At 51.1% G+C, this 21,069-nt stretch overlaps 4 protein-coding genes across 6 annotated transcripts; 1 reads left to right on the top strand and 3 right to left on the bottom strand.

Annotated features, from left to right (window-relative positions):
* Positions 1 to 128: 128 nt before the first annotated feature.
* LOC122367378 lies at positions 129 to 1,592 on the bottom strand. Its single transcript, XM_043340409.1, has 2 exons — positions 1,387 to 1,592; positions 129 to 1,011 (listed from the first exon to the last, which is right to left on the bottom strand). The coding sequence occupies exons 1-2, from the start codon at positions 1,451 to 1,453 to the stop codon at positions 401 to 403; spliced, it is 678 nt and encodes a 225-aa protein (XP_043196344.1). The 5' UTR covers positions 1,454 to 1,592; the 3' UTR covers positions 129 to 400.
* A 2,236-nt stretch (positions 1,593 to 3,828) lies between these two features.
* On the top strand, positions 3,829 to 5,619 carry LOC122367365. Its single transcript, XM_043340382.1, has 2 exons — positions 3,829 to 3,917; positions 4,141 to 5,619. Exons 1-2 carry the CDS (start codon positions 3,851 to 3,853, stop codon positions 4,671 to 4,673), a joined length of 600 nt encoding a protein of 199 aa, XP_043196317.1. The 5' UTR covers positions 3,829 to 3,850; the 3' UTR covers positions 4,674 to 5,619.
* A 2,435-nt stretch (positions 5,620 to 8,054) lies between these two features.
* Positions 8,055 to 14,274, bottom strand: LOC122367366. The gene is made up of 7 exons (XM_043340383.1): positions 13,919 to 14,274; positions 13,332 to 13,481; positions 11,125 to 11,279; positions 10,722 to 10,728; positions 9,543 to 10,013; positions 9,104 to 9,253; positions 8,055 to 8,548 (listed from the first exon to the last, which is right to left on the bottom strand). Exons 1-7 carry the CDS (start codon positions 14,111 to 14,113, stop codon positions 8,396 to 8,398), a joined length of 1,281 nt encoding a protein of 426 aa, XP_043196318.1. The 5' UTR covers positions 14,114 to 14,274; the 3' UTR covers positions 8,055 to 8,395.
* Positions 14,275 to 14,382: 108 nt separating this feature from the next.
* LOC122367380 lies at positions 14,383 to 20,880 on the bottom strand. 3 transcript variants are annotated; one of them, XM_043340410.1, is made up of 7 exons: positions 20,618 to 20,880; positions 18,586 to 19,572; positions 18,031 to 18,218; positions 17,245 to 17,337; positions 16,524 to 16,716; positions 16,001 to 16,115; positions 14,383 to 15,620 (listed from the first exon to the last, which is right to left on the bottom strand). In XM_043340410.1, exons 2-7 carry the CDS (start codon positions 19,564 to 19,566, stop codon positions 15,433 to 15,435), a joined length of 1,758 nt encoding a protein of 585 aa, XP_043196345.1. In that variant the 5' UTR covers positions 19,567 to 19,572; positions 20,618 to 20,880; the 3' UTR covers positions 14,383 to 15,432. The 3 variants fall into 3 exon arrangements, with proteins under 3 accessions (XP_043196345.1, XP_043196346.1, XP_043196347.1); XM_043340411.1 differs by having other exon boundaries at positions 18,586 to 19,575; positions 20,618 to 20,847; XM_043340412.1 differs by having other exon boundaries at positions 20,743 to 20,750.
* Positions 20,881 to 21,069: the final 189 nt, after the last annotated feature.

A 21,069-nucleotide genomic window follows, 5' to 3' on the forward strand; every position in this document is an offset into this window, starting at 1 on the left:
TCAGTTGAAGGTTCAGACGTCGAGAGATCAAACATCGAACTAGAGGACTTTGGAGGAGTGGTTAACCGAAAACCGAGGGAAGAACCTTGATGTTTGATTATTGAACAGAGAATGGCATAAGTAACACATTTGTGACGTTACCACTTCATTTATTGCAAATCTTGAATAAAGCTCATCTTCTCAATGTGAACGACACGATCAAATGCATTCTCATCAGGCCGTATCGCATGCATGCTATAGGGCACACATAATAAACTTGCAAAATAAGTAATTAGGGAAATAATGCATACAGCATACATATCACAAAAACATCTGTGATCACATGTACTTGGCGACTAATAAGCCAGTAAGGGCAAAAAATGTTGCCATGCAAAAGACCGCATGTGTGCGTAAATGTCATTTATCCGATGATGTCCCTCGCAGCTTGCGTGCGGGCCCTCAGCTTACGGAGCCTGTCGATCGTGTACGCCAGGCGATCTCCGCGCGGGGGTGCGTGGTTCACCAGCTTCACCCCGAACACTCCCCTGAACTCGTCCTCGGCAGCCTGCAGCACTGAGGTCATCCGGTGACCGGCGAACGGGTGGTAGCAGCAGCGCATGTCGCCCACATCACTGCAGATGCGCGCCGCGCGCCCGGACGGGTTCGGGTCGGAGGGCTCGGCGCCGCGGCAGCAGTGCAGCACGCGCCGGCCGCGCCTGCGCTGCTCGCACTGGCCGCTCTGTGTCAGAGTCGGCAGCAGCGGCACCAGGTCAGCCGGCAGCCGCGGGTACTTGTCGCGGCCCGGCAGCATGTAGCAGCAGCTCGCAGAGAGGAAGGAGGAGCAGAGCCGCGGCGCCGGCAGGTTCTCCAGCATAGGCCGGTTGAAGCAGCAGACGAGGTTGTTGCGGTGCGTGCAGCCCTGGAGATTGACCTTGATGCTGTCGTCTCCGACGTCGAACAGAATCGGACGAAGCTCCGAGGCCGAGTAGGTTATCGACGTGATGTTGGTTTCGCTGTCAAACACCTCCTCTCCTGGAATAAGCGCATTATAACGATCAGATGAATACACTAATAGCGATAATATATGGTCTTGAGCTGGACTGACAGGGAAATAAAAATTGCAGATATTCACGACTGTACTACAAGAAAACTAGCAGTCACTTGCAGATATATTTACTGTTGCCAAGCCAGAAGATATAACAACAAAATATCCGTTACCAAAGAATAAAAAAGCAAGACTGGTCTCTCACGAGATGATTAGATTGCCTCAATTATTAACAGATTTATGCAAAACTGTTACGATTCCTGCATACCTACTTTTAATTCATAAGCTATCTCTTCCAACGCAAGGCAGCACATTCAGCTTTTACGCAGATAAGAACCGAGTGAATTTAAGGTTAAACTAACCGGCAACAGCGGCCAGAGTCAGCGCCTGGCCGACGATCAGCAGTTTGACGGCGCTCTGGAGCTCCATGGCTGGCAAATGATGTCTGCTCTGCCACAGCGCTACGTTTATATACCTGCATGTACTTTTCCTGGTAGTGTGATATGTGTAACATATATACAAGTGGTTACTGCATGACCCCGGGTGACACTCTGAGAACTCCCAGTGTTGTTGCGTTCCACAGCTGAGTGTGGAAACCCCAATATGCACGGGACGGTATAGCGCCTGAATGTTTAGACGATGATGGGTAAGGTATGTTATGTTTCCGGTAGTCCGTGAGATGTGTTTGTGCATTTGCCTTCTATGAATCATTTTGGGTTTTACGGAATGGTCGCCATCAGCCAGCTCAAGCGGTATGTACTTGCAGACACTGATCCATGTCTCAGCTCGAGCATTCTCCGTCTTAGACAAACCGGTCATGTTTCCGTCAGTTCCCCGGTTCCTGACCTGATATACGGTAAGGAATATCGAGGACATTGAGTTAGAGCCTGGGCAATTAGCAGAATTCAGGTGTTTCGCACTGCAATGATCCAAGTGTAACGTGCATGGTTCACAGACTTTTTATTCGATGACACGATGCGAAAACACCCCTCCCCATGATGCTGAGTGTTTCTCTTGATCTGACCAGCTGCTAAATGGAGTAAATAACGAACTGAAAAGCCATTAGATGCATGCTGCATGACACATGTCAATATTAAATTTGGGTGAAAATGTCTACAAATGAGCGACAGAAATTTCAAATTTTAACAAACATGCACATTGCACATGCTACAATATTTATAGGGCAGACCAGTCTACGCGCCGATTAAAGTACCTTAGGTACACAATACACATGTTACATACACAATCACATGGCTCAGCTCAGCATATTGACTGGAAAATACATGCAAGATCTATGAACATCCAGAAGTTACTTCCGATGTCTGCGCGCCGGGCTGGCCCGTTTTGTGAAGCAGGCTCGTGCACTGTGCGGGCTTCCCATTTGCCGTGACGAAATTGTCGGAATTGAGGGTTAGCCCGCACGGCGCTGGACACGGCTCTGCAATGTGTCTACCAAATATCGATAAACATTGAGAACGTCTTGTGGTCTCTAAACACGTGTTTTCCAGTCGAATGATTGATGTAGGTGTACTGCCTATAAGCAACATCCAGTCGGGATAATCAGACGGCTCATTCGCCCCTGTGCCTTTCCCAGATGCACACGGGATTCTAAATCTCTCAACCTGCACAATGGGCCACCAATGGGCGCCTCGCGGGTCGAAGCCCGAAGGACGTGCAACGACTCGTATCAACCCGCAAATGTATGTATTTCAGTGTAATGTGTCAAGTCGACCTGTATCCCTACGTTTGAGAGTGTTTAGAATGGCGTTCGTCCAAAAGAGACGCCTTTCCATGTTTTCCTTCAATTGTTTTATAATGGAGAGGGCGCAAAATTAACTGACTTAAGGTCACCAATATTAAAATTTCGAGATACACAATTTACACATACTGTTATCAATCAATACGTACTCTTATCAATCGCTGGAAGTTTGAAGACGATCGTTTAGTTGGTATAGCTATAACGAGCATTCTAACTTTTTCTTAGATGAGGTCACGTGTGGTGACCCCAAACACACCCGGTCCGCCGCGGGTTAAGATCACCATTGGATGCGTCTTACTGAGGGAGGTAAACAGGTTGCTGGTTGAGTAGATATCAAAACAAGCGCTGATAAGCAATGCATCGTGTAAAAAAAGTATTACAAAAACAAACTTCTATTATAGCAGAAAGTCTCTTTAAACGGTGTTTGCCCTTTGGATGTCACACCGTTAGGCCTGAGATACTAAGTGAGGTCACATCTTAGTGAAGAAGTGTCAATAGAGTCCTAACTGATACCACGTAATTTCTTGATTATTTTTATCTTCCGAACACTGCTATATCCCGTGGCTCTCCCCCTCCCCCGCCTCGTTTTTGTTTGGGATCAGACTAATCTCCGGCATTTCAATCAATACCATGTGCACATATATAGTTATTTGTTTCAGCGAAAAAAAAGCAATTTCATCCGCCCAACATATATGGACACTGGACAGAGTAACAAAGAAATGCGCGGAATCCCTTCACTTGCATTGTAAGTGAACACACTGAATACGCATTGCCCAAAACGATATCATGTCAAACCCTCATTGACAGTCCCTAGGTACAAGTAAAACTTCGAACCTAATGCATGTTGCATAGTGCATACCTACCCACAGCTTTCCGTGATGTCACTTCGTTCATGAATCTAAACACCACTCTCATGTCCTCATGAGCCAGCTGACTCACACCCAGCCCATGTTACGAGGTCTGGGTTTTTATCCGGCCGGTGTTGTAAACATCAACTGAGTTGCATTGCAGCAACGGATCAATATATAAGCGTTGTGCTGTCGCAGAGGCGGCATCATTCGCCAGCCATGGAGCTCCAGAGCGCCGTCAAACTGCTGATCGTCGGTCAGGCGCTGGCTCTGGCCGCCGCTGCCGGTAAGGAAAACTTCAAACAGCTCTGACTGGGAAAGGACGATGGCTTCTTTCATGGAGTTGACTAAGACAACTTGTGATTTTTGGACGACTTTTCCTAAGTCCTCTTGTCTTTGCCGGTTTTTACATTCCCATGATTTCAAGTGTTGACTGCTATAAAGATACTTATCGTACGATTAAATCTAGTCAATAGTCATGTATGCCTCATGTCTGCTTTCATTTTTAGTGGACAACTCTACGGAAACGGAAGAGCTGGTCTTCAACACCACGACGTACAGCGCCTCAGCTCCGAGTCCGGAGCTGTTCAAAGTTGGCGGCGACCGTATCGACATGGAGGCGGAGGGCTGCTTCAACTTCGGCAGCATGCTGTGCTGCTACAACACGGCTGTGCCGGACAGCCTCACCGCCGCCCGCGTCTGCCAGCAGTTCTCCGGGGCGAGCTGCTGCTACCTGCTGCCGGGCCGCGACCAGTACCCGCGGCTGCCGGCGGACCTGGTGCCGCTGCTGCCGACTCTGACACAGAGCGGCCAGTGCGAGCAGCGCAGGCGCGGCCGGCGCGTGCTGCACTGCTGCCGCGGCGCCGAGCCCTCCGATCCGAACCCCGACACTCAGGCGACGCGCATCTGCACCGACGTGGCCGACATGCGCTGCTGCTACCACCCGTTCGCCGGCATCGACTTCGGCGTGGTGATACGGGGTTCTACAGAGAACGGGGGCTCTGTCCTGGGCGTCAGCGTCAAGAGTGGGGCAGAGGAATAGCAAGCGATATACAGGGCTTTACCTTATGTGATAATTTTTTTCTGGTTATCTCCGAGTGATGGGCGTACCTATAAAATAACGGCTGTTTTTTTTTTAGTGTTTCATCAGTGTTCATTTCATGAAGGCTCAACCTTTATGGCATTTCGACAAATAAAATGGATAAATAACGGCTTTTATATAGTAGGTACATGATAGTCGGTATATATATAGTCGTTACATGATAAAAGGCACGCCTACCAAGCGTCCCATTCAAACTGAATTGGACAAAAAGTATAACTTGACATCAATTTTTATTTTGTTGTGTTTACTTCGATTTTTAAACGTTTTGAAGTGTTTCCCTCCTTTCAATAGGTATGCTAGAAACATTTGTTGGGCAGGTGTATAGTTAAAAACATTATATTTTAATTTCGATTTAATATCTAATGCTCAAAACATCATCCCATGCGTACGCCGTGCATGGTGCCCTAAGTTACAAAACACTCATATCCGAAAAAGACTTTTATCCACATGCCCTTGCTGCATTCAAATTAAGCTTTCTCAGCCTTTTTCGATTGACACTCAATTCCACAACAATGCGGGTTCGGAGGCCGGTGACGGCAAACGGTGGATAGTTGCGCCATCTCCACAACGAAAGGCTGGTGCTGCGGTCTTTGGACTTCATCGGCGGTGTCACCAGTTACTGACTGGCTCACTTTGTGACCGTGCTGAGGTATGTATGTACATACCGGACCACCCTTCCCGCCGCTCGTCAGAGAGCTCGGTGGCATTTGTAACGGCCTACATACATGACGGAGAGGATGGGATGGTCAATGAGCCGAGAACGAGAGGGAGAACGGTGGTGGCGTATTGGGCATGTTGAGCCGAGCGATGCATGGACAGTGCAGAAGTAGTCTGTGAAAATAGGATGGATCACTCGCATCCCGGGAAATAGAAAAAAGACAGGAGAGGATAGACTTTAATGCTTTGGGATACATGAAAGGACTGACACGGGGAATCGGAATAGGTATCAGTGTATGGAGAGGCGTGAGTCCTTCGTACCGTATCGGTGGCCTTTTCCGTAAAAAGCCCATGTCATATAATGAATCCTGCTCGGGAACCCAATGCAAACTGGCTGAAACCGTGTTTGAAGGGAGCGTCTCGGACATTCCTCACTTCACAACCTCTCTCCACCCACCGCGCTCCTTTCTCAATGTCCGCTACTCGCGTGCACCGCACCTTTTCCAACCGTGCAGCCCACCGGAGCCCCGCTGCAGCTTCCGTCCCCTCCGACCGGCGTGTCGCCGTCTCATGGACCCGGCGGCGGCACCTTCAAAGGCGGCCGCCGTCGCCGAGAGGAGCGCGTGGGAACCGTCCCCTCCCCTCCCCTCCCCACCGGGCGGCGGGGAGACGGGAGAGGCGGCATACCTGTCGAGGGTATTCACTGGGCTGAGCGAGATACCGTGGTGTTGCCTGTCCGGCCGAGGCGCCGCTCTGTCTGGGTGGCTTTTGGAGAGGAGAGCAGCGAGAGGGAGGGAGGGAGGGAAGGAGAGGGAGGAGAAAGAAGTTCTAGAGTCTAGACCATGACTTCTCCAGCACTGTAGATATCGAGGCTCAGAGACAAATGCACGTCACTATTTCGTAAAAATAAAACAACTTTCTGATCAGTGCTCGACGCTCGTGTTTATCGAGAATAAACAATTCATGTCACTTGAGTCATAACTGATTTGATCTAGGGTGGAACCATCTCCAACATTTTATACCATGCGAGTAGCAATAACCGTGTGCATCAGGTCGAACCACGCAGGAGCCCAATCGGCCGACCCGTGCGTGTTATCCTGCGGCCTGCCCCCCCCCCCCCCCCAGTCGGCGGTCTGCGCTGATCGGAGCAGCCGCGTCCCTCCCCGGGTCGGTACCAAACCTCGCTCCATGCACCAAGCTCAACACGCGCTGCCCTTTTTGCCACCGAATTAAAACAATGCCCAGTCAGCAAAAACAACAGCTCGACTAATGGACGATAAATTCCGGCAATATTTGCATTATCGGCCACGGTGGACCGCCGACCGTGCGCGGCTAATTTATAGGCCCGATTGCAACTGGGAAACAATATCGCGGAATCGATAAATAATTGGGTATGGACAGGCGGGCGGGCGGGCGGCCGCTGCCGGGGTCCTCGCTCTGAAGAACAATCACAGCCGTAATCGGCAGCGGAGAACCGTGCAGGCCTGTGGGTCGGGAGTCGATGTATCACTGAGCCCGGAGCCGTGGGAACTGGTGCCGGCAGAGCTCAGAGACGGGGCCGCTGAACTAGCGGACGTGCCGGGTAGGAGGTGGGCTGTGACCCGAGACCTGAGGCGGCGCAGTAGGACACCTGACGAGGTCAGAGTTGGTGAGCAGGCGAGTGTGTATTCGTAATATGAAGAAGGTTGCAAGATATAACTGTAATAAGTAACAAACAGCTCAGCCACCAAATTTCCGAAACGTGAAGCTCTGGTGCACATTTTTACAAAAGGTCTGGTTCTTTTAATCGATTAATGATTTCAAGCGAGTAAAAATCAACTTAATTGGGTACGTCAAACAATCAAACTGATAGTTTAGCCGCTCATACATAGTTGTTACGTTCAAAATGCAACTTTTCGGGCCTTCCATCTTCCAAGTAAGGCATGCGCAAACACGAAACGTAAATAGTAATTCATGGAATTGCAACGTAGCCTTATTTTTTATGGAGAAGACAATACCTGGGCATAAATGATAGAAGATAAATGGTCGGTGCACGGCGTACATAACGTTTAGGTATACGTTACGATTAGGTACATCGCATCAGAAAATTACCGCCACACATTAATTCCACAGGAAACATGAAAACTGTTACCTTTAAAGTTACTCAGCATAAGTGCTTTATGCCGAATTAGCCCGTCAAAAACGCATGTCGCAGCAAACAGCCGTAAGGACTTTAGATTTTAGAGGAATATTGCCGTAAAAACACTTTTAACTTGCAAGCTACCTACTCCATTTTCCACATTTCTAAGCCTAACTAGTCATCAACTGCGAGGCACGATTCAATTTCAAGACGTGCTTACTGGTTCCTTAGACGAATGAGCAAAACTCTTCAACCCCTCCACCCTCCCTTTAATTCCTGACTGAGCCCTGCCAAGAGCGCCGTGGCAGTCTCCCACAACCCACGGCCACCCACCTAATAATACCATTCAACTCTTGTCTAACAAGCCCACAGCTACCGCCCTCTAGGCAGTCAATAGTTCACGCTATCTAGATGTCGCAGCAGCCTCTGTAGCCGACAAGTGCCAATGTACTTTTCCTTGATAACATTTGCAAGTGGTGTAGGCTGCAGTCTCAATTGAAATCATATAGCATTCGTGTATACTGGGAAATTAGATCAATGAAAAAAAAAAACTGCCTTTAAAGCATGTTTATTATTCTGGATCTCATCCATTGGATATCATTACATCTCAGTCTATGCATCTGCATAGTGAATAAAACGACATCTTAGCTCGACATTAGAGGACACAAAGTTTGTTAGCTTCGAAATTCTTCTCTCGTAGAGCATTACGCTCCAGATTAAAACCGAATGACACAATAGATTGAATGTCTTACTCTAATGATGCCATTGAAGAATTTATGTGAACCGGTTAATTTCGACTATTGTAGTCTCTAGCATCGAAGAAACAAGGAAGATATCAAAATTTGTGACCAGCGAACACTGAAAATAGTGTTATAAGGCCTCCCCGTTAGCTGTCTCCGTACGAGGTCCGGAACGCGCGCACGTCGATCGCGTATTGGTTGTCCGCCATACATTGGTAGATGCCCTTGTCCATTTGTGAGGCGGGGTCGATCTCCAGCTTGGACTTGAGACGGTCACCGGTGAGCTTCCACTCCCAGAGCTGTAATAGAAGACAGAGAGCGAGAGTTTCCACTACCAAAGCTGCAGCAGACAGACTCAGAGTGTGAGTTTCTACTCTCAAAGCTGCAGAATGCAGACAGAGAGTGAGCATAAACTCCCAGAGCTATAACAGACATAAAGTGCGAGTTTCAACTATTGAGCGGTAACAGTGCGAGTTTTCACTCCCAAGCCCTGACAGGCAACATAAAATGCGCCTGAGTAACATTTATCAACAAATCAGCGCAAATCTTATCCTAATATTACGATAGATCACTTACATCAGACATGCCCTTGAGTTGACTTTAAAAAAGTAAAATAGTACGGGGACCCGCAGTTGCTTCTGTACACGAACCCCAACTCGAGCCGTCTGTCCTGTACAGTAAAAACCGATAACATTGATATCGACTGCCGGTCCCTGTACAAGAGCAGCTGAGGTTTTCTGTACGTGCCCTCTGACAGCCTATCGTTCTTCCCTGTGAGGGTGTTGGGACAATTCATTCAGGGTCGCTGTACAGTAGCAACTGTGGGTCCCCGTACCACCGTCTACACTGCTCACCTTGAGGAACTTGTGAGTGGGGATCTCCTGTCCGTCCTTACGCCATGTGATGGTTGGGCGAGGACTGCCTCTGGCCACGCAGATGAAGGAGATCTTGTGGCCCAGTTCGTACACCGACTCAAAGTGCGACGCCTTCACAATGTGCGCCTTCTGAAAACCGGCCGTTCAGGGGTACGCTCAATCATAGGGGCATCACGTCACCAACGATCACTGTTCAATCCAAGATAAGCCTTACATAACTTGGCCCTTTAATACATCGCAGCATAAGCCACAAAGACGTTCAAGAAATTCCGTTGCATTAGCACCGTGGTACAGCTTGAACCCATCCAGCCAGAATGAAAGAAAAGTTTGGACGTTAGATCTCCACAACCCCTTGTCATCGCGCACTCACTTGAATTCCCGACCAGGCTCTGCCCCTCTCCCCTTCACATCGACTCACGTCCTCGTTCTCGTAGTAGTGTTTGGTCTCGGTGTTGCGGTACCGTCCGCCGATCGGGTGGTTGTTGTACACGTGGTTACGCAGTCTCCGCTTCAGTTTGAACCAGTACTTGGGCAGGCTGGCGTCGGCGCGGGGCGGCTGCGGCAGCAGGACGGCCGTCACCAGCAGCAGCAACACCAGCTCGCGCCGGAGCCCCATGGCGCGGCCGGACCGCCACCGCCTTGTGAGCGCGCCGCAGCGGCGGCGGCTGCCGGAGAGCGACCGTCGCCGGCAGGTCGTTACGGTGATGGCCGACGGGTCGCCATTGGTCCGGCCCGGGCGACGGCAGAGCTGACTTATTAACGCATCCGGCCAGGAGGCAGAGGTCGGCCGGCCTGGGTCACCCCGGCAGCCGGGTACGCCCGCCCGTCCGGTGTCAGTGCCGCTGGCCTTGACGACATCTAGAGCTGCTGTCGCCAAGGATACTGGCGCCTGTGAAACAGTCTGGGCGTCTTGTTAAGTCTTCGTTTCAGCTAGCACAACTATTTGTTCTCTACTCTATATTGACATTGTCATAAAACAAAGCATGATAAAAGTCAAGTCACGTAACATTCGTCTAAAACAATCATGTTATTGTTAGGGTAGTCCCCCTGTGCCGCTGGCCTGGCTTACTTGCTGTCACGCAAGCGAACGTTCCGAGAGGCATGTTCGAGCCATGTCTACGACCGCCCTTTTCCGTAACACTCCTTTCAGACACGCAATAGGACAATACTACTTGGTCTTGTTTGCTTCGTTGTCAGAGGCGTTCATCTTGATCAGCCTCATCAGCTAAATGAGCACTCAGCCGTTGGAAGAAGTTGTTCGCGTGACAGTAACACATTTCCCAATGTCGGCTCCTTTCTCATATTGTCTGTTCCGGTAAAAGATCTTGTGAAAGCGTTTAGGCTGCGCAAGACCCTTTAACAAGGTCTGATGACTCAGTTTGGACAATTCGCATCAGCATGACCTAATGTAAGGATAGGGTATGTAAACGCACTTTCTTTTATCATGAAGGCTTGTATAGAGAATAAAAGGATTATCAAAGGCCACTGCATGTCACTGCTGGTATATTATCGATCATTCAATGCCTCACACCAAGCCATATTCATGACAAATACATAAAACAGTTTGCCAATTTTTAAGCAATCATTCAATTCTTACTGAATATCTATCGGGACAGCAATCATCGATGCGTACCTAATTAAATATCTCCTTAAACAGAGCTTTATTTCGCATCGACCTTTATTCGAGCCGCGATGCCGCGATCCCATACTATTGTTTACGCTGGAACCTCTAGCGGTGCCTTTGATCTACTTCGGTCGCTCCTCCCACTTCCGAACAGCAAAAACCACTGGCGACCCAGTAAGCCTCCTTTCCGTCCCCAAGAACTTCTGTAACCCATGTCTACTCCCTACTGACAATCAAGGCCAGGGTTTCGACACACTGTGCCATTCCTGCGCCAGAGACACTGCCAGATCACATTCTCCTCCATCCACGACTGGGAAGACCACACAAGTCTCAGGGACACGCCGCAGTATCCGCCCGAACCGCTGCCGTCTACTACTCCATCTGTATGATGAAGTCTGTTCGGAAGCCGCGCCGGTCGACGGCGTACTTGTTGTCGGCCTCGCACTCGTAGAAGCCGGCGTCCTTCTGCTTGGCGGGGGTGATCTCCATCCGAGAGACGGTGACGTTGCTTCCCACCTTGTACTCGGTGATCTGCCGGGAGAAAGGTGTGTCAGCCACCAGCGTGATGCAGCGACAGCGGACATATGTAAAAGTTTTGAGCCGCGTAGTATTCATTCAGTATTCAAAATCGTGAATGCAAAGTTTAGCCATATTACGGGAATAGTACCGTGGCAATGTGGATTTCATCTTCTCCTTGGTAATAACACTCTGCTCTGCTGTGAGGTTTAAAACTGCACTCTGAGGTTAATAGATGTGCTGGTTTTTTTTTCGTCCAGCTGCTGGCAAGGATCAAAGCAAAATGCATTCGGAAATAAAACTACATAACGTTCGCATGCAAGCTTAGCTGTCTCTCAGTTTGGAGCAACGGATACCAAGCCACAAAAACTACACGCAATTTTTTTTTGCGCGACAGAAATGCTGCTTAATAATACGCGGGTGGGATCCAATTCTTAGGGTTAAAGAGTCCCTAAAACGTATCAGAGAGCACGTCAGCTAGCTTAACCCGCGCCCGGCTGGGGGTCCTGGATTTCCACGCCCTGCTGGGGGGGGGGGGTGTTTGAACACCCCCCCCCCCTTCTAACTCGGCTCCTGGGCCACGTAGCGATACGCGGAAGGCGGCGTTCGAAAGAGCGTCAAAAATAATGAGGAAATCACTTCGGTTAATTTTTTGGTCAGGTCAAAGGTCAGGTCACCAGAGGTCATTGAAGGCAAATTTTCGCCGATTTCCAGGTCGAATGTCGAAAATTTCCAAGAAGCCAACGCATAACTCGGGAACCAATAGAGCTACAGCGCCGCGGAAAAGCGCATTCGATAGCCCTATTAACGCCCTTTCTGAGTAATTCTCTCAGATTTGACCTAACGTCAACGGTTTTGCCTGCAGGGGGCAAAAACTGCAAAAATAGCCGATTTTTTCGGAAACAGTTTTTCTGCAATAACTTTTGACCCAAGCATTGTACGAGCTTACTTTTACCGGCATCGTGTTCCTCTCGTCAAGACGCATCGAAAGAACTATAATTTGACCTTGAAAGGTCAACTTGAAAATTTGACCTCAGGTCAAGGTCATGACCTGACCGGAAAGGGTCATGTTGCATATCAGTCGATCCGTATCGTCGAGCTGAACACATCTAAGGCGTTTTCATCGCTCTAGCATGCCTCTATCAAAAGTTATTTGCGAAAAATTGTTAGATACCATTCGTGACCTAAGATGACCTCAGGGCATAAACAGGGGTCACAGACACCATTTTCATGTTCAGTGTGTCTAAACCACTTGTAATTCAGTGTTTGGGAGTGTTTATAATGTCTTTCGTCCAAAACAGGCGCATTTCAATTTTCTCCCATTGACTTATAATGGTGAGGTCGCAAAATTGACCTGACCTTAGGTCATCGATATCAAAATTCTGAGATATACATTTTGTACATGCTAATGCTCTTAGCAATCGCTGAAAGTTTCAAAGCGATCGGTCACTCGGTGTAGCTATGACTGACATTGAAACTTTTTATGAGGTGAGGTCACTTCGAGTGACCTGGTGACCTGACCTTGAATGACCTTGGTCTGAAATTTTCACAACATGTGTAGAATTGATGTATGATAAGGTGTACCAAAAACGGCGGCGCTCCGCGCCGCCGTTTTTGAGATATTCGCGAAAAACCACAGGGGGGGGTGTTCAAACACCCCCCCCCAGCAGGGCGCGGGTTAACGATAACACTGAGATGTTAAGCTATCAAGAAATCGGTATCCACAGCGCATTTCAAAACAACACCAAAGCAGACACACAATACGTAAAAAGGTGCATTGGCACATGGCGTGTATTCGGCTTCGGCTGATCTGTTTCAGGCAAGCTTTTCGATAATCCTTGAATCTGGCTCCCCTCTCGTGATTGCACCCTTCAATGTGACCCTTACACTCTCAGAGACCTGCATCAATCAATGTGACCCTGACATTCCTATGGCGGCCCCAGCCTACGATGTAGCCCTGACCTAACGATCTCCATCCTCCGACGCAACCCTGACCTATTGCGACCCGACCCTCCCAACCGCGACCTTGACCTATTACGACTCCACCCTCCCGAACGCGACCCTGACCTGGAAGAAGCTGTGCGCGTACACCTCGATGCCGTTCTTGTACCAGGAGATGTGTGGCCTCGGCTTCCCTGTGGCGGTGCACATGAAGACGATCTTGCTTCCCAGGATGTACTCCGACTCGAAGTGAGACCACTTGCTGATCTGGGCGCCCTGAGGAACGGTGGAACAGTCAGCGAGATTGATATGGAGGGCGACGAAAGGCTACAGAAAGCCAGGAAACTATAATGGCAGAAGCGTGAAAGTTAAAAAGCGTTGACGAAGTTATTTGATGCAGTGAAGTCAAGGTGACTTTCTTATTGAAAGCCAAATTAAACGTCACTTACTTTTACAAAAGCTCCAAAACACCAGCATTACAGCAAACGAAAGCGCTGAATATCATTCAATGAACTATTCAAAACTTAAATCAAGGGCGAGCACCGTTAAAATCAAGGTTTCAAGATACAATACATTGTCAGACCACTCATAACTCAATCGGTGAGAAATCATGTCAGTAGCGATAGCTCATCGCCTATTTCCCTTACCTACCAGCGCACAACCCACAGGTTCCCCGCCCTCCACACCTTGTCGAATCCCCGCGAAACACTCACGTTGGGGTTCATGTAGTAGGTCTTGGCGGAGGGGTTCCGGTACATGCCGTCGATCGGCACGTTTCCGAAGCGGTTCCTCCTGCTGCCTCCCCGGCGGCGTCCTCCTCTTCTCGCCTCGGTCGGCTCACAAACGAGCAGGAGCAGCAGGGCGACCAGCAGCAGCGGCAGCAGCGGACGGCGGCGAGGGGCGCTCATGGTACGGCCGGCGGCGGACGGGCGGGCGGGAGAGGACAGACTGGACTCGGGCCGCACACCGCGCCCGCAGCGGCCGCCGGCGCGCGCTCCGTGCGGCCGGCGCGCGCAATTGTCGGCAATGAGGTACTTCCCGATTAGCCGGAACAGTGTGCGACACAGGACAGAGGAGGGATAGCGAGGGCGACGCACCGCCCAAACGTGCCGAGACAGACCCAAGCGGAGGGAAAGAGGAAATACGGTGCATAGAATCGAGTAAAACACAAAATATGTATGGAATGAACTATATTGCGCACAATGCGGTTATAATGATGAATGAATGATATGCATAATGTCAAGACAAATAAATCACTGCGGAACAGCCCAGTAAACCTCAAACCGACCAGCAGTTACACACAGCTCCCTGTGTGCATTTGAGGAGCACTGGAAACACGCCCCGCGGCGCCACTGGAAACTTACCAGGTGCCGCGTCATCACAAACACTCGACGTTACGAGGGCCGACGAGGCCCCAGGCGGCGGTCTGAGCCTCTCGTGAATGGAAACTCACGACACTCAAAAACGGCGACGGGCGAGCAGCGGCAGACTAGGCACTCCACCTTACCCGGTTCAGCACTAGAACGGCACGGCTCCTGACTCGAACGAGCACGAATTCTGACTCAGAACGGCGCGGTTTGACTCGAAGGACAGGACTTCTAACTCTATGCACCATGACTGTCTGAACTCGTCCCGGAGACAGCCCACCCCCACTGGCCACTGTTTTCTTCCCATTGAATTAAATAATCTCCAGTTTCAAACTCCTTCTAGACACAGCGACTACTTTCTGCCTTTGAGCTTAATCTGTCCACCCACACCTCATCTTCAGTATGACTTATAGAGTCGCTCGCCTATGAAAGACGTCGGCAGATGGCTCCTGGAGTCACCCGGGACGACCCAGCACAGCCCTGAGCGCGACGGGTGAGGCCTCGACAGCCCCGACAGCCGCTGGGAATGGAACAATCCGAGACTGGCACCGCACAGCACAGCAATACAACCCCACCGGCCGGGCACTGGATGAGCTGAACTATCAACTTTACATAACTGACGTAAGGCTGCGTCAGCTCTATCCCAAACCGGCCAAGGCAACGTAGGAGTCAAACGCTACTACCCGCCTTGACACTTCCCATACAAACGCAAACCGTGAATGTCTGTCATGTCAACTTCCACCTAGCCCTCCCCCGCGACTTTGGCAGCTTACCGCACCTGTTGGCGACGTCTGCCAGTCTCTCTGACCATATCACAGCATGCATGCATCAGCGGCGGTTCCCCTTGGTGTTCCTTCGCGTCACACCGGGTACACCAGGTTTCCGCGCACCAGCGAGTCGAGAAGCTGGCCCCAGCGGAGGGGCGCCAGGCCCGGGTCGGCCGGACACCAAAACCACCGCAGAGTGTCGCCCAGCGGCGCAGTGGTCAGCTCGACCCGGGTGACCAGACTGCGCCGGTCCTGGCGCAGAACGGTCACCAGAAGACTGCCTAAAGGTGGAGAGCGGGACCACGGTCAGTGGGGAAGGTAATGACCAGAGGACAGCTGGGCGAGTGGCATCGTATGGGCTACTTCATTAACTGCGGGACTGTGAGACGGCGTGAGGTCATGCTAAAATGGCGTCCAAAGGCACCAGAGCGAGATGCTGCTATAACTCCCCCATGTGACAACATTTACTTGGAACTGGCCCTCATATTATCAAACTACCACAAATATCAAAACATTTCTCCACTCCGACACTCTCATAACCAATGAAGAAGCAATCTACATAAACACTGACACACTCATACAGACTCCTCCATCCTTCATCGTCCACCCCTCTCGAACACTAGAACCACCTACCGCCCCTCCACTCCCCCGCACCACTCACCGGCCACGCAGTTGGCGCGCGCTAGCCAGCTGACCACCACCAGCAGCGGGTTGACGTTGATGACGTAGATGAGCAGCGTCAGGAGACCCACGGCTGCCAGCACCGTGAGACGCAGCTGCGGCGGCGCAGCGCGGGGGAGGGAGTTGAATGGGGGAGCTTTAACAGGAGCTTACAGCACCGATATTACAGCTGAAGAGACGTTACAGCTACAGGTAGGCAGCTACCAGCCACTCTACTTAGCTAATAGAGCTTAGCAGCGATGACACAAGCCAATCACAATGCTATAAGTAATGTTGAGTGGCGCTGGATGACAAAAAACGAACCAGCTATAGCAGCCAGCGGAATAAAACCAAACGGATATCCCACACAACGTAAGCGTCCAGCATATTGTAACTGCGTAAACAGTTGACAGTATAAAGTCGCTGGAGTAAACATCAAAATGTACGAGGCAGAGGGCGTCTCATCCACCCACCCAGCCAGTCACAAACTCGAGTTCCCAGCCCCGCCAGCACCCCTCACTCACCACGACAAACACGGCATAGTAGAGCAGCACTGTGGGGAACAGGAACAGCAGGATCGTGAAGCAGAGCGTGCCCAGGAACAGCTGCTCCAGCGTGTAGGGCCACGTCTCGACGCGCTGCTTCTCGGGGTTCCAGCGGCGGCCGCGGAACAGCCGCCACAGTCGCACCAGCCACCGCACCTCCAGCTGGTACAGCCTGAGAAACGGAAACGGTCAGTCGGCTTTTCAGTCATACAGGTCAGGATATATTAAAACATGTATTTCTCAGGGTATTCAGTGTCTGGCAGCCGCGTTCAATAAAATGTTGCGTCGTTACATTCGTTTTATTCGACCTGGGCCTCGTTTCATAAAGCGAGTCCGCAACTTACGGCAGTTTTTGGTCTTGTATTGCAAGCGCATGTGAAGCGATGGCGATAGTTTGAATCGTTGCATTTATTTATCTTGCAAGCAAGAACAGAAGGGAGAAGGGGAAATAAATTTATCGCTTCACATGCGCTTGCAATACATGCCCAAAAAACGGCGTAAGTTACGGACTCGCTTTATGAAACGAGGCCCTGAACACAGCCGAAGCAAGGAAATAAACATTCGTTTTTTAACGCCTCATCTGGGATGAAAAACGCATCTTATTTGGCTTCAAGATCTTGGCTATCCTAAAAGTCTAACGTACAATCAATTTTTGTTATTTTTCCCAAGTAAAAGCATGCATCGCATAGGTAAAACTCACTTCGTTGCATAGACATAGACGCAGTACACGTGGAATGTGGCCAGCGAAAGCAGATCCGACAGCAGGCTGAACAGAAACGACGCTCCCAGGTAGCTGAAACAGACCGTGTTATTGTCACATTCAGTCCGCAGCGGTGGCCGCACCGCGGTGAAATCAATACCAAACCGGCGTGGCCGTCACCCGCTCGGCACGCACATCCGTGGCACAAAGACAGGTGTCACACAGGTGGGATGGTGACGGGTGGCCTCAACTGCGGTCAACGGGGGGGGGGGGAGGGGGGAGCTCGGACAAAGACCGAGCGGGGCTAGGACGGGGAGGGAGAATGGATGATATGCTAGTGAGGAAACATGCTTATGTAGCAGAGTGTGAAATGTGCGCAATAATCAGACGTGAAGAAACTATCGGAGAAGGGGAAAAGAACGCGACTGACAAATGATGAATAACTCTTTAACGCTAATATAGTACGTTATCCCTATTCAGGTAGAAGACAGATTCATATTTTTCATATTTTTGAGCAACAAAGTTTCACTAAGTATTTCTCACTGCAAAACACACAGTTGAAATCTTGATTTTACAATTTACTATTGATCGTTGTTCGTAGGGATGTCCTCAATCGCCCCATAAATATGCATTATATTACGAGCCAATGCTTAACGTTCTACACGAGCCATTGATAATATCCTAAGAGCTCACTGCTCAATGCCCATTGCCTACGCTTACCTAAACCGAGTTATTCTTGCCCCTTCCCATCAAACCCACAGACACCGTCATCCTGCCCCGTCTCACCCCATTGGTAGCAGCAGCTGGATAGCTGTGATCATTGTGGGCGTCACCAGGGTGATGAAGGCGCCCCACAGCTGCACGTGGTACAAGAAGAAGCTTCCCAGAGCCGTGGTGAGCGGCGTGTTCAGCTTCAGGCCGGCCGGCGCGCCCATCATCCACTGCAGCAGCGACTGCAGCTGCAACATCACGCCCTGGATGGAAGGACGGACAGGGGTGTTCAACACGCCCTGGACAGACGGACAGCGGAGACAGAGGTGTTCAGATGCTGTGCTGGCATCTAGAGCCAAACAACGAACTGAGGAGTGTAAAACATTGTCACAAAATGTCACATGGTACCTAGAAGATTATCTTAACGTGAGTGGTCAATAATTTCAGCCAGCTTAGTTTCTCGAGCTCAGCTGCAGTAGAGCTCTACATTCAATGATACTCAAAGGACCGACGCTGAAATAGCGCAAAATGAAGCGATGATGCGCTTACGTTCACTAACTGCAAAAACAGCGATGCCCCTCTCCTTTATGAGCCCGTAGACACCCCTCGGCGTCCGTCCGATCGACTCACCGTGGAGAGCTCGGTGACCGTCTTCAGGAGCGCGGCCGAGTCAAGCCGACGCTGCACCAGCCGAGTGAGGATAACGCCCAGCGCCACATCACACACCAGCGCGCACACGCAGCCCAGCCAGACCACCGAGCGGCCGCGGTGCATGGCCAGCCGCGCCACCTGGCTCAGCCGGAGCAGACACTGCGCCAGCAGGCTGCTGCAGCGCGCCGGCGCCGAGAGCAGCGAGCGGCTGGCGCTGCGCACGTCCACCCGCAGCCAGACCAGCAGCCGGTGCAGCTGCGAGACGCGGCAGAGCAGCGCCAGCTCCAGCAGCGCCCACTGCAGCCAGCCGATGCGCAGCGCCGCCGCGCCGGCCGCCGCCGCCGGCCACGGCGGGCCGACGAACGCCAGCGAGCACAGCTCCAGCACCAGCCACTGCAGCCAGCCGATACCGAGACCGAGCGGCATGCGCGCGCGCGCCGCCGGCGCCGGCTCGGCGGCCAGCACGGCGCGCACCATCAGCTGCAGAGGGTCCCACGAGCCGTCCGGCGCCGGCGGGGCCCGCCGACCGTTCGCGACACCGTCGGCAGACGCGTGGTTCGTCTGAGCATTACCAGCAGCCGCGTCACACGCTGCTCCCACTCCGGCCAGACTTCCTCGGAGCATGTCGGCGCCGCGCACCGCCGCCGGACTGTAGAGCGCCAGCGTCACCGACTCGGCCGGCACCGGCTGGCCGTCGATGACACAGCGCAGCACGCGGGGCACGCGTCCGTTCGTGATCACCACATAGTTGTGCAGGTAGGCGAACACGGCGCCGGAGAAGTCTCGGCTGTCCGCCGGGCTGATGAGGTAGCCGAGACTGCGCGCCTCCGGCAGCCGATACTGGAGGCCCGTGACGACCAAGGCGGCGCGACGAGGGTCGCGAGGGTCGCGTTCAAACAGGCCTGTTAGCGAGCCCTGCTGCTGCCTTGTCAGCTCCTCCGGCAGCAGGACGGTGATCATGGCCACCTGCTGGGGAAGAGTGGGGCAGAGGAGGGAGAGGGAGAGGGAGAGGGAGAGGGAGAGGGAGAGGGAGAGGGAGAGGGAGAGGGAGAGGGAGAGGGAGAGGGAGAGGGAGAGGGAGAGGGAGAGGGAGAGGGAGAGGGAGAGGGAGAGGGAGAGGGAGAGGGAGAGGGAGAGGGAGAGGGAGAGGGAGAGGGAGAGGGAGAGGGAGAGGGAGAGGGAGAGGGAGAGGGAGAGGGAGAGGGAGAGGGAGAGGGAGAGGGAGAGGGAGAGGGAGAGGGAGAGGGAGAGGGAGAGGGAGAGGGAGAGGGAGAGGGAGAGGGAGAGGGAGAGGGAGAGGGAGAGGGAGAGGGAGAGGGAGAGGGAGAGGGAGAGGGAGAGGAGAGGAGAGGAGAGAGAGAGAGAGAGAGAGAGAGAGAGAGAGAGAGAGAGAGAGAGAGAGAGAGAGAGAGGGGAGAGAGAACATTATTCATGCTCATTTGCCAGCATGCCCCTGCTGTTTTCAGTGGTGGTCACATCAAACAGGCTGCTCTAATTCTGTACACATCTTAGGAACCAGCACACTGCCTCTGTTCAGGCAGAGTGTTTGATTAAAAGAACAAATCATCAAATGGATAAACAAAAAACAGCAATGGAATGTCAACAAAGGAGGGTTAAGCTGGACTTTTCTAGCCTGGCTAAAAATTTATGAAAATTAGCAGCAAAAACTTAGGTATTAGTAGAGCAGACTTCACAGTCACACGAAGGTTTTCCAACCAAGGAGAGGCGCTATCCCCGGAGGTGCTACTTTCTAACAAAACCTAAATAAACCTAACTAATTGGTGTCATTGTCATTAAGTTTCACATTGAGCTGTTATTGGTTGAAATTCTCCTAATGCAAACTGTTATTGCTTGGTCAGATGGTAGAGTGCATAGGTATGTCTCTACAGGTTGTCCTTGTTGTTTCCTGCAGGTTTTGGCATAAGTAGAGCAGGTGTCAAACGAAAGTTTTCCAACCGAGGAGAGGCGCTGTAGGTTTGTATGTTGGAAGTCTTTAGCTCCTCTCCTTTACCTGAAGTCCACCTCACTGGCATGAAACAAAATGGTCTGATTTCACTGCTCGGCCAGAAATCAGATTATTTAATTCTTCCGCGCATCAGCAATATAAATGGCTAATATTTCGCCAAAAGAACGTACAAAACAATTAACCCACCCAAATTTAATTCATCCCAGCGTTCATTCCTATTCATTTTCACACGGTATATAGAGAACTCATATTCAGTGCTATTCGTGCTATTCAGCAACTTTAAGCACAAAAGTGGCGCAACAAACATCACATTTTTGTCCATGTTCAATTCTCACACAGTCTGTCGATGTAGGGTATTCTTTCCGGAAGTGAGCCAATCATAACCTGAGTTTAGCATGACGTAATGGCAGGAATGAACCAATTGAACGTGTCACTGACGTAGCAGTAGCATGCATTTTTTAAACATGCTTTTTACCTTTATTTCAATGCTTTTTTCT

Source organism: Amphibalanus amphitrite, unplaced genomic scaffold (assembly GCF_019059575.1).
Source record: "Amphibalanus amphitrite isolate SeventyFive unplaced genomic scaffold, NRLGWU_Aamphi_draft 000865F_arrow, whole genome shotgun sequence".
In the NCBI taxonomy this organism is placed as follows: domain Eukaryota; kingdom Metazoa; phylum Arthropoda; class Thecostraca; order Balanomorpha; family Balanidae; genus Amphibalanus; species Amphibalanus amphitrite.

Bases quoted from the DNA above. Each gene is read 5' to 3' on its own strand.
- LOC122367365 (XM_043340382.1), top strand. From the start codon at position 3,851: ATGGAGCTCCAGAGCGCCGTCAAACTGCTGATCGTCGGTCAGGCGCTG. The intron at 3,918-4,140 runs GTAAGGAAAACT...TTTCATTTTTAG, and splicing joins GGCTCTGGCCGCCGCTGCCG to TGGACAACTCTACGGAAACG.
- LOC122367380 (XM_043340410.1), bottom strand. From the start codon at position 19,566: ATGATCACCGTCCTGCTGCCGGAGGAGCTGACAAGGCAGCAGCAGGGC. The intron at 17,338-18,030 runs GTGAGACGGGGC...GGTCTGTTTCAG, and splicing joins CAGCTGCTGCTACCAATGGG to CTACCTGGGAGCGTCGTTTC. The intron at 16,717-17,244 runs GTGAGTTTTACC...TCCGTTTCTCAG, and splicing joins GTCTATGTCTATGCAACGAA to GCTGTACCAGCTGGAGGTGC.
- LOC122367366 (XM_043340383.1), bottom strand. From the start codon at position 14,113: ATGAGCGCCCCTCGCCGCCGTCCGCTGCTGCCGCTGCTGCTGGTCGCC. The intron at 9,254-9,542 runs GTGAGTCGATGT...GCCGGTTTTCAG, and splicing joins ACTACTACGAGAACGAGGAC to AAGGCGCACATTGTGAAGGC. The intron at 8,549-9,103 runs GTGAGCAGTGTA...CTTCTATTACAG, and splicing joins CCACTCACAAGTTCCTCAAG to CTCTGGGAGTGGAAGCTCAC.
- LOC122367378 (XM_043340409.1), bottom strand. From the start codon at position 1,453: ATGGAGCTCCAGAGCGCCGTCAAACTGCTGATCGTCGGCCAGGCGCTG. The intron at 1,012-1,386 runs GTTAGTTTAACC...CGCTTATTCCAG, and splicing joins GACTCTGGCCGCTGTTGCCG to GAGAGGAGGTGTTTGACAGC.